General features: G+C 40.1%; 1 protein-coding gene across 1 annotated transcript; it reads left to right on the forward strand.

Moving 5' to 3' along the window:
- Positions 1-512: 512 nt before the first annotated feature.
- On the forward strand, positions 513-14,597 carry aspa (aspartoacylase). Its single transcript, XM_039776720.1, has 6 exons — positions 513-1,040; positions 4,222-4,417; positions 9,989-10,082; positions 10,206-10,313; positions 12,943-13,052; positions 13,426-14,597. Exons 1-6 carry the CDS (start codon positions 790-792, stop codon positions 13,615-13,617), a joined length of 951 nt encoding a protein of 316 aa, XP_039632654.1. The 5' UTR covers positions 513-789; the 3' UTR covers positions 13,618-14,597.
- The last annotated feature ends 2,134 nt before the right edge of the window (positions 14,598-16,731 follow it).

Consider the following 16,731-nt stretch of genomic DNA (forward strand, 5'->3'; position numbering starts at 1 on the left):
AAGAAAGTAGGTATGATCTCAGGAATGTAATTTGTGATTATGTTTTGTGTTTTTGGCAGACTAACATGCTATATACTTTCTGTTTTGCAAAGTTCAGATGCGTCCTAAAGTTTAAAAAAAATCATCCTACTTGTTCGTTCCTATCTATCTGCATTTCTGAATGCTATAAATGTAATAAGGGGAATCAGTGACATTCAATCACCTCTAGGTAACAGTAACACTGTTATTTTAGGTACTAAAAACTTGTTTCAGTCCTAGTCTGCTGTATAACGTAGGGTGTAGCAGTACATATCATGGAATGATAAAGAAAAAGAAAAAGCTGTATTTTCAGTTTTGGATTTGTAAATTCTATTTCCGCTGGCATTTTGTATTTCTTAAATATGTCAAATGGCTTTATTTTGAAGGCCATGACCGGAAGTACTGTATCCCGACAAGTCTACCTGTTAATCCTTACATATTGAAACATTGTTTTTGATTACATTTTATTTTGGAAGAAAATCACCGGAAACGAGTAGTTCATCTTTTCCCCTAGTGTGACAGCGATAGGTAAACAAAAGGGAGGAACCATGTTAACCGAGTTTTGCCTGCAACTGGAGATGTCGTGCACAACTCATTTTACGCACGGTGACTGAGCACAACAAGCCAGGGGGCACGTTACGTAAGCGCGCAGCCACAGCAGGCATTTAAACAGTGAGGCTGCGAAGCTCCAGCTGTAAACTTTCCCTCTGCTCCGCATCAGCGTGTCTTCGTCCAGACGGCATACTTTTTTATTTTTTTTACCATCCAGACATGTCTTCTTCTTCTTCTTGCAACAACAGCGCGTGTTTGAACGAGGCCAGGAGAGTCGCTATTTTCGGAGGGACTCACGGAAACGAGATGTCAGGCGTGACGCTTGTCAACCTGTGGGTGAAGAACAGCGCCGAGATACAGAGAAAGGGGGTCGAGACCAAACCTTTTATCACCAACCCGAAGGCTGTGGAGAAGTGCACCAGATATGTGGACACGGACCTGAACCGAGCCTTCACCCCAGAAAACCTCAGGTAAACACAGCTGTCATGTAGGCTACAGTGTCGCTGCTGGATCTGGATGTTGTTGTTGTTGTTGTTGTTGTTGTTGTTCATGGCTGCTGTCACACATGTTGAATGGGAACTTTTCATGGCACATATCCACAAAATAGATTCTCATTTAACAACCGGCTCCTATGTGATTTTACTGATTATAGGGCCCGAGCAAGTGGCTTATGGTCAGCCGCTGTGGTACATAAGCGTGAGCCGATCCCCCGGCCCCCCACTGGCCGATAACTACACCGACCTGTACCACGTACAGTAGCTGACCAACAGCCACTTTTCTACTGCTACTGCTATTGAAATCGCACTGTTTTTTTTTTGTTTTTTTTATTTAGCCAAATGATTTGCAATTTTGAGAGGCTAAAGGTGATCGGAAAGTTCTGAAACTTTACACACCTGAGAAGTGGTGAAAATGGACATCTGGTAGGGTGCTTGGGTGTGGCAAATTGGCTCCATAGCGCCCCCTACAACCTTTCAATGAAGTAGCCCTCACAGTACGTTTCACCTGGATGTATGGAATTTGGTAGGCATACGTCCATACTTACAAAAAAGCCTGTTGGAGCCATTGACATATATGGTTGGAGCCATAACTTAAATCAACAGGAAGTCAAACATTTTAAATTTAATATGCATTTTTTTTAAATATTTTTGACCATTTTGCATGCATTGTAGCCTATAATGTAGGCCTACTCCTACAGAATTGACCCAGTTCATTTAAAAATTGCTCAGTACATTTTGAGCTTTTGTCGAAAGGCGTGGACATGGCAAGACATTACATTTCCATGTAACAGGAAACGGGAAATGGTTTAACTAGACCATGCCTTTTCCATAGACAGTAGGCTATACATTTTCCAATCTGCCTAAATCCCGTGCGTGACACGTGACATGTCCTCTTCCTAGTGTGTAAAACCGATCCACCTCAAAAACGTGAAGACCCTGATGATGCTTCAGGAAGTTGTAACTCGAATGTACATTGTCGAATCTGGTCCACTTATTGCTGCTTGCACCTTTCAATTAAGTCACTCCATGCTTACAGCTTTAATCAGGTTTGGGATTTTCTGTTTAAAAAAACTCATGACAGGCGCTTTAATGTAAATTATGACATTGTATGAACGGTAAATGTTCTTGTTGGAGCTTGTTGTGACTCAAATCAAGGATCTAACTGGGGCTCGATGTTGAATCATTAAAGATCAGTTAATGGAAATGTGTTGGAAAATGCATTATTAAATGAAACAAAATAAAACTTTATTGACATCTGTATGCTCTGCCAGACAAATGGGGGAAATATCATAATCTCTTCTTTAGAGAATGTATAACAATAGAATGAAAAACAACAGTATTAAGGCAAATTGACTGCATTTATATAGAGGATGGATTACATGGAAAAAAGAGGTTACACTAAATTAAAGCATGGCTTGTAAAATAGGATTTACACAGTTCTGTTCTAGCAATTCCTACAATAAAACATATATATCAAACTGTTCAGCAATATCCCCCTTGCCAGTAAAAGCAGAGCAGCGTGTCCCCTCCTCCCCAGACTTGAGCCGACTGTCAGCCAGCAGGAAAAACGTGAGCAAAACGTGACCGAGCTGCAAGTGAATTAAGATTAGGCCCTCTTTGTGTGCATTATAGCGGAAGATGAAGTCTTACGCAAACGCTGGCTCATATAGTCGGTGTGCATGAACACACACAGCAGTGGTTGAATGATAACATTGTATCTGACTATAACAACATTCCCAAGGTTATTGTGTTTCTGGAACCTAGGGGGAGTTGTAATTCTTGTAGTCTTATCACCATCATATTTATTTTTTATATGGGCTAAATCTTATTATTATTCAAAATCCCCTGTTATGAGAATATTGGCATGTGCTTTTGGTTAGTGAGTATATACAGTTGAGTGACAAAACGTGTTTAATAGTATTATTATTATTATTATTATTACAGAATTCCCTATGATGTATACCATATTTTACATATAGTCTATTTGTGATATTTTCAAATTCTGTTGTAATGTTTCCCTTTAAAATGTTTTAGGTTGATTTACTGAAATGATGGTAGAAGCTCAAATCCTACTGTATGGGGGAAGTTACTGTTACTGCCTCATCCTGCACATTTTAAATGACCTTTTAAAGATCTTGTTAAACACATATGGTTTGGCTTCTCTGAAGGCAACACATAAGAAGATTAACCACTTGGACACTCTTTCTAAAAACAGCTCATGGTGTCCTTTTCTCCAATTTAAATAGACTGACAGCTCTGCTTTTCCTAACATGTACTGCCTGTGGGTCCGCTCAGCTGAGACCACTTCATCAGCTGTAGTTCACATTGTGCTTGTGTACTAATGTCCTGCCAGTCCGGACAATGCCAGGTTTTTGCTGAAAATGGGGTCTAAAGAGCCGATGTGAGGGAGGTGAGACAATATGCACAGCAGAGGTGCTATTCTACAGTAGATTGGAGAATGTCCTAGACCAGTGGTTATTCTGAAATGCTTTAAAAGAGCTAAGAGAAAAAAAGGGCAGCTCTCATTCTCTGCTCAGAGCGTGTAGAACGTCTGTCTGGGGTGGGGAGGGGGGGGGGGGAAAGCAAGTTCAGCCTGGCAACACAACAAATCTCTGAAGGATCCTTTAGAGCAGACCTGCAAGACTTGGAGAAGGTGGCTTCTGTTTCTTCTTAACACTCTCAAAGGGGGCCACTGTCCAGCTGAATCCAACTTTTGTATGCCAATGTAGAATTACTTAATGGCTGCCACGACTTTACACATTAACAGATGAGGTGGATCATGGCAATTATCAAGGCATCATCTGCCGTTTATTAATGGTTTACTGTTATCCACATGTGAGGAACCGTAGTAAATACGAACCCTACGTTCAACACTGACACAGGAAATTCTTGTTTTTTTTCTGGCTTTTGCTCTCACAGTGTTAACTTGTTAATCATAGAGATGTTTCCACTATGGCCAAAAGATAGGTGGAAGGGTTACAGGGCATGTAGGACAAGTAGACTCACGTAAATCATTAACCTGCTTCAGAGCTCATTGCTCCTTCGGCAGAATTGTCTGATAAGGTGTGTGTCTGTGTGTGTGTCTGTGTTTGTGCGTGTGTGTGTGTGTGTGTGTGTGTGCGCACGTGCGTGTGTGTGCGCGTGTGTGCTGCAGTGCCCCGGGAGGCGATAACCTGCCCTACGAGGTGCAAAGAGCCCAGGAGATCAACAGGATATTCGGACCCAAAGAAAGCCCAGACGCTTACGATGTTATCTTTGACCTCCACAACACAACGTCCAACATGGGCTGCACTCTGATCCTGGAGAGCTCCAAAGACCATTTCAATCTGCAGATGATGCACTACATCAAGGTGACAGCCTGGAAGAGCACATTTAAAAAAAATGTAAACTTTACGGCACACACAGAGTGAAAGGTGTCTCTGGTGTCTCATCATTGTGTGTGCTTAAAAGTAAATGTTTAACTCAAATGTCTCCCTGAAAAGGTTCGGTTAACCTATGTTGATAATATAATCATCAGTTTACCTTTTACGTGTTAAAGAAACTCATTTAAAAGATCAACCATCCAAATACACCGGCCTGTTTTCGTTAGTCATTATCTGCCCTTCTGTGCCTGAGAAGACCCCTGCTTTTTTTCGTTTCATATACAACCGTTAAAGATGGTGTATAGTATTTCAAACACGGCATTTTTGTTTTAAGACACATTTGAATAATTACTATAAAACCATACACATCTTACTTTGCTGACATTAAGTTTGGATTATAATGAACTAGGCCTCTCGTTCCTCTTCTTTTTTATGATTAACATTTTTAAATTATTTTAACAGAACACACAAAACCTACAATTATAAACCAAGGCCAAAATCAAGAAAAGATGACACATTAACCACAATATTTAAGACCCTACAACAGCATAATAACAAAAGAGAGACACTATAAACCAATGAACATATGTATAAATGACAACACCATAAGCCCATCTTACACGTCTTTCCCCAGCAATGAGCTTCTTAGGAGTCCTCCAGAAAGCGCAGGTACCTTCCTCATTTTCTAGTGTAGACATCCAATCTGGAGAACCGTTTATATGACATATTTTCAAATGCCGCCACCCTAGCCATCTCACAAGCCCCCTCCTGGGTTGACGGCACCCCTTCCTTCTTCCATCCTCTTAAAGGTCCCATGGCATGAAAATGCCACTTTATGAGGTTTTTTAACATTAATATGCATTCCCCCAGCCTGCCTATGGTCCCCCAGTGGCTAGAAATGGTGATAGGTGTAAAGCGAGCCCTGGGTATCCTGCTCTGCCTTTGAGAAAATGAAAGCTCAGATGGGCCGATCTGGAATCTTCTCCTTATGAGGTCATAAGGGGCAAGGTTACCTCCCCTTTCTCTGCTTTGCCCGCCAAGAGAATTTGGCCCACCCATGAGAGAGAGACACCATGGCTTTCAAACAGTATTAGGGGACCACTAAGGTCTATATAAAAGAGACTTCAGATACAGTATTAGAGGACCACTAAGGCCTATATAAAAGAGACTTCAGATACAGTATTAGAGGACCACTAAGGCCTATATAAAAGAGACTTCAGATACAGTATTAGAGGACCACTAAGGTCTATATAAAAGAGACTTCAGATACAGTATTAGGGGACCACTAAGGTCTATATAAAAGAGACTTCAGATACAGTATTAGAGGACCACTAAGGCCTATATAAAAGAGACTTCAGATACAGTATTAGAGGACCACTAAGGTCTATATAAAAGAGACTTCAGATACAGTATTAGGGGACCACTAAGGTCTATATAAAAGAGACTTCAGATACAGTATTAGGGGACCACTAAGGTCTATATAAAAGAGACTTCAGATACAGTATTAGAGGACCACTAAGGCCTATATAAAAGAGACTTCAGATACAGTATTAGGGGACCACTAAGGCCTATATAAAAGAGACTTCAGATACAGTATTAGGGGACCACTAAGGCCTATATAAAAGAGACTTCAGATACAGTATTAGGGGACCACTAAGGTCTATATAAAAGAGACTTCAGATACAGTATTAGGGGACCACTAAGGCCTATATAAAAGAGACTTCAGATACAGTATTAGGGGACCACTAAGGTCTATATAAAAGAGACTTCAGATACAGTATTAGGGGACCACTAAGGTCTATATAAAAGAGACTTCAGATACAGTATTAGGGGACCACTAAGGTCTATATAAAAGAGACTTCAGATACAGTATTAGGGGACCACTAAGGTCTATATAAAAGAGACTTCAGATACAGTATTAGGGGACCACTAAGGTCTATATAAAAGAGACTTCAGATACAGTATTAGAGCCACTAAGGCGGCTATATAAAAGAGACTTCAGATACAGTATTAGGGGACCACTAAGGCCTATATAAAAGAGACTTCAGATACAGTATTAGGGGACCACTAAGGCCTATATAAAAGAGACTTCAGATACAGTATTAGGGGACCACTAAGGTCTATATAAAAGAGACTTCAGATACAGTATTAGGGGACCACTAAGGCCTATATAAAAGAGACTTCAGATACAGTATTAGGGGACCACTAAGGTCTATATAAAAGAGACTTCAGATACAGTATTAGGGGACCACTAAGGCCTATATAAAAGAGACTTCAGATACAGTATTAGGGGACCACTAAGGCCTATATAAAAGAGACTTCAGATACAGTATTAGGGGACCACTAAGGTCTATATAAAAGAGACTTCAGATACAGTATTAGGGAACCACTAAGGTCTATATAAAAGAGACTTCAGATACAGTATTAGAGGACCACTAAGGCCTATATAAAAGAGACTTCAGATACAGTATTAGGGGACCACTAAGGCCTATATAAAAGAGACTTCAGATACAGTATTAGGGGACCACTAAGGCCTATATAAAAGAGACTTCAGATACAGTATTAGAGGACCACCAAGGTCTATATAAAAGAGGCTTCAGATACAGTATTAGGGGACCACTAAGGCCTATATAAAAGAGACTTCAGATACAGTATTAGGGGACCACTAAGGTCTATATAAAAGAGACTTCAGATACAGTATTAGGGGACCACTAAGGTCTATTTAAAAGAGACTTCAGATACAGTATTAGGGGACCACTAAGGTCTATATAAAAGAGACTTCAGATACAGTATTAGGGGACCACTAAGGTCTATATAAAAGAGACTTCAGATACAGTATTAGGGGACCACTAAGGCCTATATAAAGAGAGACTTCAGATACAGTATAGAGGACCACTAAGGTCTATATAAAAGAGACTTCAGATACAGTATTAGGGGACCACTAAGGTCTATATAAAAGAGACTTCAGATACAGTATTAGGGGACCACTAAGGTCTATATAAAAGAGACTTCAGATACAGTAATAGGGGACCACTAAGGCCTATATAAAAGAGACTTCAGATACAGTATTAGGGGACCACTAAGGCCTATATAAAAGAGACTTCAGATACAGTATTAGAGGACCACCAAGGTCTATATAAAAGAGACTTCAGATACAGTATTAGGGGACCACTAAGGCCTATATAAAAGAGACTTCAGATACAGTATTAGGGGACCACTAAGGTCTATATAAAAGAGACTTCAGATACAGTATTAGGGGACCACTAAGGTCTATTTAAAAGAGACTTCAGATACAGTATTAGGGGACCACTAAGGTCTATATAAAAGAGACTTCAGATACAGTATTAGGGGACCACTAAGGTCTATATAAAAGAGACTTCAGATACAGTATTAGGGGACCACTAAGGCCTATATAAAAGAGACTTCAGATACAGTATTAGGGGACCACTAAGGTCTATATAAAAGAGACTTCAGATACAGTATTAGAGGACCACTAAGGCCTATATAAAAGAGACTTCAGATACAGTATTAGGGGACCACTAAGGTCTATATAAAAGAGACTTCAGATACAGTATTAGGGGACCACTAAGGTCTATATAAAAGAGACTTCAGATACAGTATTAGGGGACCACTAAGGGCTATATAAAAAAGGCTTCAGATACAGTATTAGGGGACCACTAAGGTCTATATATAAAAGAGACTTCAGATACAGTATTAGAGGACCACTAAGGTCTATATAAAAAAGACTTCAGATACAGTATTAGGGGACCACTAAGGTCTATATAAAAGAGACTTCAGATACAGTATTAGGGGACCACTAAGGTCTATTTAAAAGAGACTTCAGATACAGTATTAGGGGACCACTAAGGTCTATATAAAAGAGACTTCAGATACAGTATTAGGGGACCACTAAGGTCTATATAAAAGAGACTTCAGATACAGTATTAGGGGACCACTAAGGCCTATATAAAAGAGACTTCAGATACAGTATTAGAGGACCACTAAGGCCTATATAAAAGAGACTTCAGATACAGTATTAGGGGACCACTAAGGTCTATATTAAAGAGACTTCAGATACAGTATTAGGGGACCACTAAGGTCTATATAAAAGAGACTTCAGATACAGTATTAGGGGACCACTAAGGTGTATATAAAAGAGACTTCAGATACAGTATTAGAGGACCACTAAGGTCTATATAAAAGAGACTTCAGATACAGTATTAGGGGACCACTAAGGTCTATTTAAAAGAGACTTCAGATACAGTATTAGGGGACCACTAAGGTCTATATAAAAGAGACTTCAGATACAGTATTAGGGGACCACTAAGGTCTATATAAAAGAGACTTCAGATACAGTATTAGGGGACCACTAAGGTCTATATAAAAGAGACTTTTATATAAGCATCCAAAGAGCACCATGTCATGGGACCTTTAAAATAATCTGTCTGGCTATCATTAAACTAGTCTGGACCCAGTTTCTTATGTGCTTATCTGTTCCGTTTAGGATTGACCAATCTCCCAGAACATCCAACATAGGTTATCATGTATCCCGGTCCAAAATTCCTGGACTTTATCACAAGACCATAGGACATGAAGTAATTGGCCAACCTCTGTCTTACATTTTCAACAATTTGGTGTGTCTTTCAGACCACGTCTAAACAATCTGGAGGGAGTCCAATAGAAGCGATGCATAATCTTGAACTGGAAGAGGCGCACTCTCTCATCGCGTGACATAGTTTTAATATTCCTACAAATGATGTCCCTCTTCTTGCTTTTCAACACAAAACGAAGGCACACAGAGCAACACCAGAGAGGCGAAGAGCAGCCAGAAGCAACATACTCTTTGTGAAAATGAGAGCGAGAGGAATATGCAAACAAAACAAATGCTACACAGCGATACATAGATAGAAGATTGATCTAAAAAATGGCGACTCAGCTCCCCCACTGATTCAGAGTCAAAACAAATCAGAACAAAGAATCTGCTATTATTTGAACCATCGACAGCTTAAGCTCAGCAGGTCATAATTGAACTTTTTTGTATCCATTAGGCTGACGATGAAGGCCCACAGTGCTAATTAGGGAGACAAGAATCAGAATTGTTGTGCTGAAAATGATTTTTGTGTGAACAGGATAGCTCAGTCGGTAGAGCGGGCGCACATACACAGAGGGTCCGGGGTTCGGGTCCGACCTGGGACGATTCCCTGCATGTCTTCCCCCCTCTCTCTCTCTCTCCCCCTTTCATTGCTTTCCTGTCATTGAAGGCGGAAATGCCCAAAAATAAATCTTTTTGTGCATTTACTTTACCAAGACAAACCACTGACGTAAACTTGATTGATGCACGTGGTCATTGTGTTTGTTTGTCAGTCTGTTTGTTATTGTATGTGTTTGCACATTTGCTCCGACGTGAGTTGGTGCAGATTTAATTTTCCATACCATCGCGCAGAGCCCTGAAGCTCACGGTTAGGTTTGCCTAAGACCGCGTTGGCTGATGAAGTGTAGCGTATGACTGTGTTGAGGTGTGTCGTAATCTGCAGCTGAGATCTTGCTTTTGTGTTGCAGAAAGCCATCGCTCCAGCCAGTTGTCTTGTTCTGCTGAATGAACATCCTCTTTTGAAATATTCCACTTCACGCTCTGTTGCCAAGCACCCTGTTGGTGAGTCTCTCAAGTCCAGCCAAATTGCTCTGTGGACAATGGACACTATTTCAAATAGATTCCCTCAGTAGATGGATAATAGCTTAACCTTTGCATATGTGGCTTCTGATTGTTTCATTGCAGGTCTGGAAGTGGGTCCTCAGCCCCAAGGTGTTTTGAGGAGCAACATCTTTGAAGCTATGAGGGTAATACTGAAACATGCCCTGGACTTCATCGAACTGTTTAATGAAGGTACAGTAGGGCAGGCATGCCATAGCAGCGTAGAATTTGAAGCTATAACGCACCACATTTATATGGCATTCATCAACAGGTCCAAAGATTTGGAAGGATTATGCCAAAGCAGTTGAGATTAAGGCAAACATGATTCTTAAAGTTTACAGGAAATGCTATAGTGTATTAAAGTGTCCCTAAAATTCTGACTCGGGGACGACTAATACTGTGATTCATATGTGTTATCTAATAGAATAAGAAGTTGTTTTTTCTGTCAGCCTTCCTGTTTGTCAGCATCATCTTGACGAGAAATATTTTGTGACAAAACGCCCATGGGTGGCAGTCTGATTCATGCAGATCTACCTACCTACACTCCGAGATCACAATGATCTCTAAATATATCAGCATCTGGCTCATCCCGCCTCCGCTCTGCCCCTTCTCTTCCCAAAGGCACGGAACAGTGTTTGCAATGTTTAGGCGCAAGGCAACTTTTTCCTTCCTCTTTTACGTAAACAAGCTGTTTGTGCCAAGTGTGAGCTGCAGTCGGTTGGTTTCCCCTGCCTGGCCGGCTGTTGAATGGCCTGCTTGTTGTTGGAGTCTGGCTGCCAATGGCGTGGTAATCTTCTGTCGTGGGGCCGCACTGGTGCTGATGAATGCCCAGGCTTGGTGATGAATCGGTGTCCCTGCGCTTTGAAGCTGAGCAGCATGAAGAAACAACTCGTTTAGCTATAAAAGATTGAATTGCTGTTACAGTTGAAAATGACTTGCTCTGTAGAATAACAATCACTGAGATCCAGGGAGGAAACTTTTGGAACATTTGTCCCTTTTTTTTTTTTGCTCTGTGCTGCCACTTGCATATCAATACAGCTTAGTGGTCTTAATCTTAAGTGGTAAAGCTACTTACTTAATGTCCAAGCTCTGCCAGAAAAGCACTGCACATCCTGTTCCTGATATTGAAAAAGGCCACTTTGGCACTGTGTGGGACCTTCCAGCTTCTTGTTCAACAGACTTTAGCAGAGTACTACGTATAATGTAGCTATACAGTATATGAAATTAACTATACAGACACTTTAAAATCACACAGCAACAACCATCCATAGATTGATTATGCTTGGTAATTGTTTTTGAATATTTACTTCCACATAAAAAAACCCCGAAACTTTAAAACAAAAATGTATTCTTAATTCGTCACATGTATGTGTAGTGAAATCCTAAGTATTCGGAGACAGCTATTACATACAGCATCCTGGGAGCAACTTGGGGTTCAGTGTCCTGCTCAGGGACACTTTGACATGTGGCCGGAGGAGCCTGGGATCAAACCGCCTATCTTGTGGTTGTGGGGTGGAGGGGGGGGGGGAGGAAGACCACTCTTCCTCCGAGACACAAGCCAAAAAATCTTAGTCCTTCAGTCTGTACACTTCATGCTAATGTTTGGTTATGAAGCACAACCAAGTAGTTTCTTTCCACTGTTTAATTTTTTACAGTATATAGAATTTTTCACATCACCTCACAGTGGCCCACTTTTATGTTATTGTTTCTTGTATTTTTATTTATTATTTTTTTTTCTGTTATTTGCTTTTCTAGCATCATGGCCCTATGGATGGTGAACATGGTAAACATTATAGTTCCTTAGCATCAGCATGTTAGCATTATCATTGGGAGCATGTTATCATGCTGACGTTAGCATTGACAGCCTCACTGGTCATGGTTTTGTTCTTATTGATTGTGTCCTTTTTTTTTTTTAAACAACTGAAATTATTGAGTTTTTTTTTTCTTCCACCAAGTGGATTAGGCGCCATGTATCTGAGGCTTAAGTGACTTATTCAGCATGCATTGCAGAAAGCCGCATAATCTTAATGTCCTGATTAAGACTCTCTCAACCCAATTTCCTCTGTGGAGCAGTGGGGGTATCCATAGCTGATATTTTTGAAAATTGCTTATTTCATGACCTACAAAAAAACTCTGTCAGGGAGCACATTCTTTTTGTTTTTACAATTACGCGCTGCCATGACAGCCTGCAGAGTGACTCCCATGGACAGGGAATGTAGGAACCCATCGTTTGTTTAGTGTTATTTCAGCGAGCGAGATAGAGAGAGATCCCAAGGCATTGTCTCATATATGTATATTGATATTGATGTATATTGAAGTCTTCTAACTCAGGTCTTGTTCGGAACTCCGTTTGGAGGAGCACATTTTTGACGTGTCATCTCAAACATAAATATATACACTTCAAATCCATGCACAGAATGTATTTTTCTTCTTGTAGACTACATTTAATGAGGGTCAGGTCATAAATAGACTGCAGGTTTTTGTTCCTTGGATAAAAATGGTACTTATGTTCACATGAAGGGAGGTTTGTAGCCAGGATCCCGGGGAAAACCTTGATTCCTCTTTTGAATCAGTTGAAAAGTGCATTCTTATCTGGGATCACAGCGGACAGGAGTTTGTTTAGTTTTTTCCCCTTCTCTTTGTTAGCTTAGATTGTTTTTATTCTCATCTTGTTTGAATTTTTAGCCAGAATTTTATCAGGATTCAGATTTGCCTTTTGGGACATAATTGTATATTCCATCAGTGTCCTCCTTTTTTTGGAATACATGATTTTCCAGGATGCTTACAATATTGGGGATGTTGTTTTCTGTGTTTTGTTCAGGCATGGAGTTCCCTCCCTGTACAGTGGAAGCTTTCCGGGTCTTGGAGAGGATTGACTATCCCAGGGATGCCAATGGAAACATCATTGCCATGGTGCACCCCAATCTGCAGGTAAAAGTTTGAATAGTAGGGAACCCGGGCAGCTCAGTTGGTAGAGCGCGCGCCCATATATAGAGGTTTACTCCTTGACCCAGCGGTCGTGGGTTTGACTCTGTCGTTCCTCCTCCTCTCCTTCCCCTTTCATGTCTTCATCTGTCCTGTCAAAATAAAGGCCTGAAATGCCAAACAAATTATCTTAAAAAAATTGGAATAGTTTGAATTACAGCTGCCTTCACTGCCCATATATCTGACCTATTGAACCTGTAAACATGAGTTATTATGAAAGAGGAAATGAGACATCTTTGGTGAATGTGAGAATATATTATTTTAGTTTGAGCAACGTACTCAAGTTACTTTCCCCCGTGGTTATTGCTTGTTGTTTCAGGACTGTGACTGGGAACCGCTGAACCCCGGTGACCCTATGTTCCAAACATTTGAAGGAAAGACCATCCGCTACCATGGCTCGGGCACCGTCTATCCCACTTTTATTAATGAGGCAGCCTATTATGAAAAACAACAGGCATTTGTAACCACCAGGCGAGAAGCCTTGGTAGCGAGTGCCATCAGAAAAGTATGAAAACTGCTTCGTAAGGCTAACAGCGATCACTATTATGTGTTAGCCACACAAAAACAAGAATCTGTGTATAGATTTTGCACTTTTTTCTGTTAGCAAATGACAGACTTTCCTCACATAATGGCTAGATACCATCTTTTACACACTGATTTAGTTTTCTATGCATTTACTATCAGAAAATCTATTAACTATGCAAAGAACATTTGTGGAGGTTTTGCAATGAGTCACTGTGGAAGTCTTTGATGTGAAGACTGGTATATTGCTGTGGTAAGTATTTATGATACTGTTATTTAAAAACAAATATTTACATTAAATCAACTAAGTTTTATTATATTAAAGGCCAGGCCTAATCATTGATGACTTATGAATCATTATACATCACTCTTTAAGTTTCTTACTACTGCTCAGGACGGCCATTTTGGATCATAACCTTCAACTTTTTACTGTAGTTGTCTGTCTTCTTGAAAATATATTTGTAACGTCTATGGGAGGGTGTTTGTGGCCTTTGATACTACCTACCTGTGACTCCAGTGGTTGCATCTGTGGTGCTGTCCTATTGTTGCCTTAATAGAGATTACAGAGAAGAAAAAAAAAGCACAACAAATTTGGAGTGGAATTTGTGGATTATATGTGTTGGATAAGAAGATATTATTTTGATAAGAAATTGTGTATGTTCTGTTCTCCTAAACAAATGGGATGCAATTTGAAATGTGTTTTATAATAATATATTTGTGTCTATTTTGATATAATTGTACCGTATGTTTGGTTTTAAGTGATGTATAGGACTCGTTGAATCTTTGAAAGCACATGTACTTTCTTACAATTTGTACGTCCTTGTTGTGTCAAAGTGTATCGCTGTGGTCTTACTGTAATTCCTCTCTCAATTAGCAATATCTTTTGTAGCACCATATATATGATTAGTACGTTCACTGTCCTTGAAGACTGTCCTTAATGATCCAATCAATAAATATAGTACTATGCTATACTGTGCTATTTTATTGTTTGTAGCTGTGTTGTTTGACCCGTCATGCTTGTTTTGTCATGTAGGGTAGCACCTGCAGCCACAAGAGGGCGGCACATACCCACTGATAGAAGTCCTCACCATTAAAATCAAAAGTACTTGATTCGCCCCGTGAGGGAACTTCATTTGTGGTCAGGCACATTCAGAAACAACATACAACGATATATAGTCAATAATCATACCCGAGAATAAGTCAATTTTTCAAAATTGGGGGTGGCAGTAGCTCAGTCTGTAGGGAGGTGGGTCAAGTCCCAATACGGACCAAAGTTTGGTGGTGGACTGGTAGCTGGAAAAGTGCCAGTTCACCTCCTGGGCACTGGCAAGGCACTAAACCTCTCCATTAATACAGATACTGAGCATGTGTGTGTATATCAGGCCTGGGTTTAGTGTGTGTTCTAACAACGGGGTATTGTTTAACAGTCTTATGGATGCTGGCACGAAGGTGGACATGGCTCGTTTGGATCTTAGGGGCAGGAAACAGAATCTCCTCCCTCAAGGTAACAGATGCTACTTGTTGTTGAGGTTATGGGTGATGAGTCTACTTTTCCTGATTTTCCTGTTTGTCAAATATGGTTGTGAGCATAGATGTAATTTACAGTGAGGGTTACAACTCCCCCAATAATCAAAACTGGCCAGTGCAACCCACTCCAAAAACCTTGTATAATTTCCTTTACATAAATGAAGACAGTTGCACCATAATTTATTGCAGAGAAATTCACAAGAATGCAGAAAATAAAGTGTTTGACGGTCAAAATTTCAATTTTGTTTAAAAGTGGAGATCTCAAACCCCCAATGTTGAACCCAAAGTTACACCCTTGATTGTGAGAGTGGTCTACTGTTGTCCAATGATCCTCACCTCACTCAGGGAACCAAACCATGCCAGTACGCTGATGGTGAGGGTGGAGTGAATGAAACAGTTGACTTGTTGACCTGCGGTCGTCGTAGCTTCTGAAGAAAGTACAGGTGGTGTTGACATTTCTTGAAGGTGCGGTCGGTGTCACTTTTAAAGGTCAGCTTGTGATCAGTGATTGAACCAAGGGATTTCTACTCTTCCAGTCTCTCTGTTGTCTGGCAGAGTACATCTCCCCACGGTGCACTCTGCTGCAGCATAGATCCAACTGGAGTAGCCAGTTCCAGACTGTCAGAGCTGGATCTTTGGCTCATTAGTCTGTCACCTGTGCAGTGCACGTCAATACATTGTAGCCAGCATGCTGTCATTCAAGCAATTTACCCTGTACTTTACTTTCCTTGTCCCACAACCACAGACCTCAAATATACTAGGCAAGGCTAGGCAGCTTTACTAGTACAGCACATTTCAGCAACAAGGCAATTCAAAGGGCTTTACATATAACGCATTAACGAGCAGTTAAAAAAACAGTTAAAAATATTAAAACGGCTAAAATAGAATAAGACAGATATAAAATACAAGAATAAAAGTTACAGTGCAGTACAGGAATGAACTATTTTTTTTAAAGAAAGACAGCATCAAAAAGAAAAGACTTCAGCCTTGATTTAAAAGAACAGAGTTGCACACATTCATTTTGTTTAATATATTTCAAGAGAATACCATATTAAAACTCTCCATGGAGCCATTAGGGAGTAGTTTCATTGAATAAAAAGATACATTGAGTATTCATAAGACATTTGATGGCTCAATGTATTTAAATAGATAATTATTTGAAAATTGGAAATCCTGACCAAAGCTTATTCTTATTTTTTTAAATATTCTTTTAGCATTGCTCGGTCTTTTTTTGGCATAGAACATGTGTGACACACAGTTGTGACACTGCATTGTAACACAACACTGTGCAGTACGCTGTTACTGATACTTTGTGTATGTACTGTACACAGCGTGTTGCAGATATCATGTTCAGTGTTTATAGAAGACACATGTTGACAGTGACTCATCCTTTTTCAGAGTATACAGTAAATGCTACAATAACAGCATCGCTGGAAATTTTGGTCATGTATTTCATCCTGTTGTTTTTTGCGTCACACTACTGGTTGCGTCTCAATCCCATTCGACATCACAGGCGCGGGAATGAAGTAGGTCGAGAGGTGTGGCAAAACACTTAAAGATGTGATTATTTTTGGTG

This window comes from Perca fluviatilis, chromosome 16, assembly GCF_010015445.1.
Source record: "Perca fluviatilis chromosome 16, GENO_Pfluv_1.0, whole genome shotgun sequence".
Lineage (NCBI taxonomy): Eukaryota > Metazoa > Chordata > Actinopteri > Perciformes > Percidae > Perca > Perca fluviatilis.

Excerpts from the sequence above, each read along its gene's own strand:
- aspa (XM_039776720.1), top strand. The coding sequence starts at position 790 with ATGTCTTCTTCTTCTTCTTGCAACAACAGCGCGTGTTTGAACGAGGCC. Across the intron at positions 4,418-9,988 it reads AGATGATGCACTACATCAAG|AAAGCCATCGCTCCAGCCAG; the intron begins GTGACAGCCTGG and ends TTTGTGTTGCAG. Across the intron at positions 13,053-13,425 it reads TGGTGCACCCCAATCTGCAG|GACTGTGACTGGGAACCGCT; the intron begins GTAAAAGTTTGA and ends TTGTTGTTTCAG.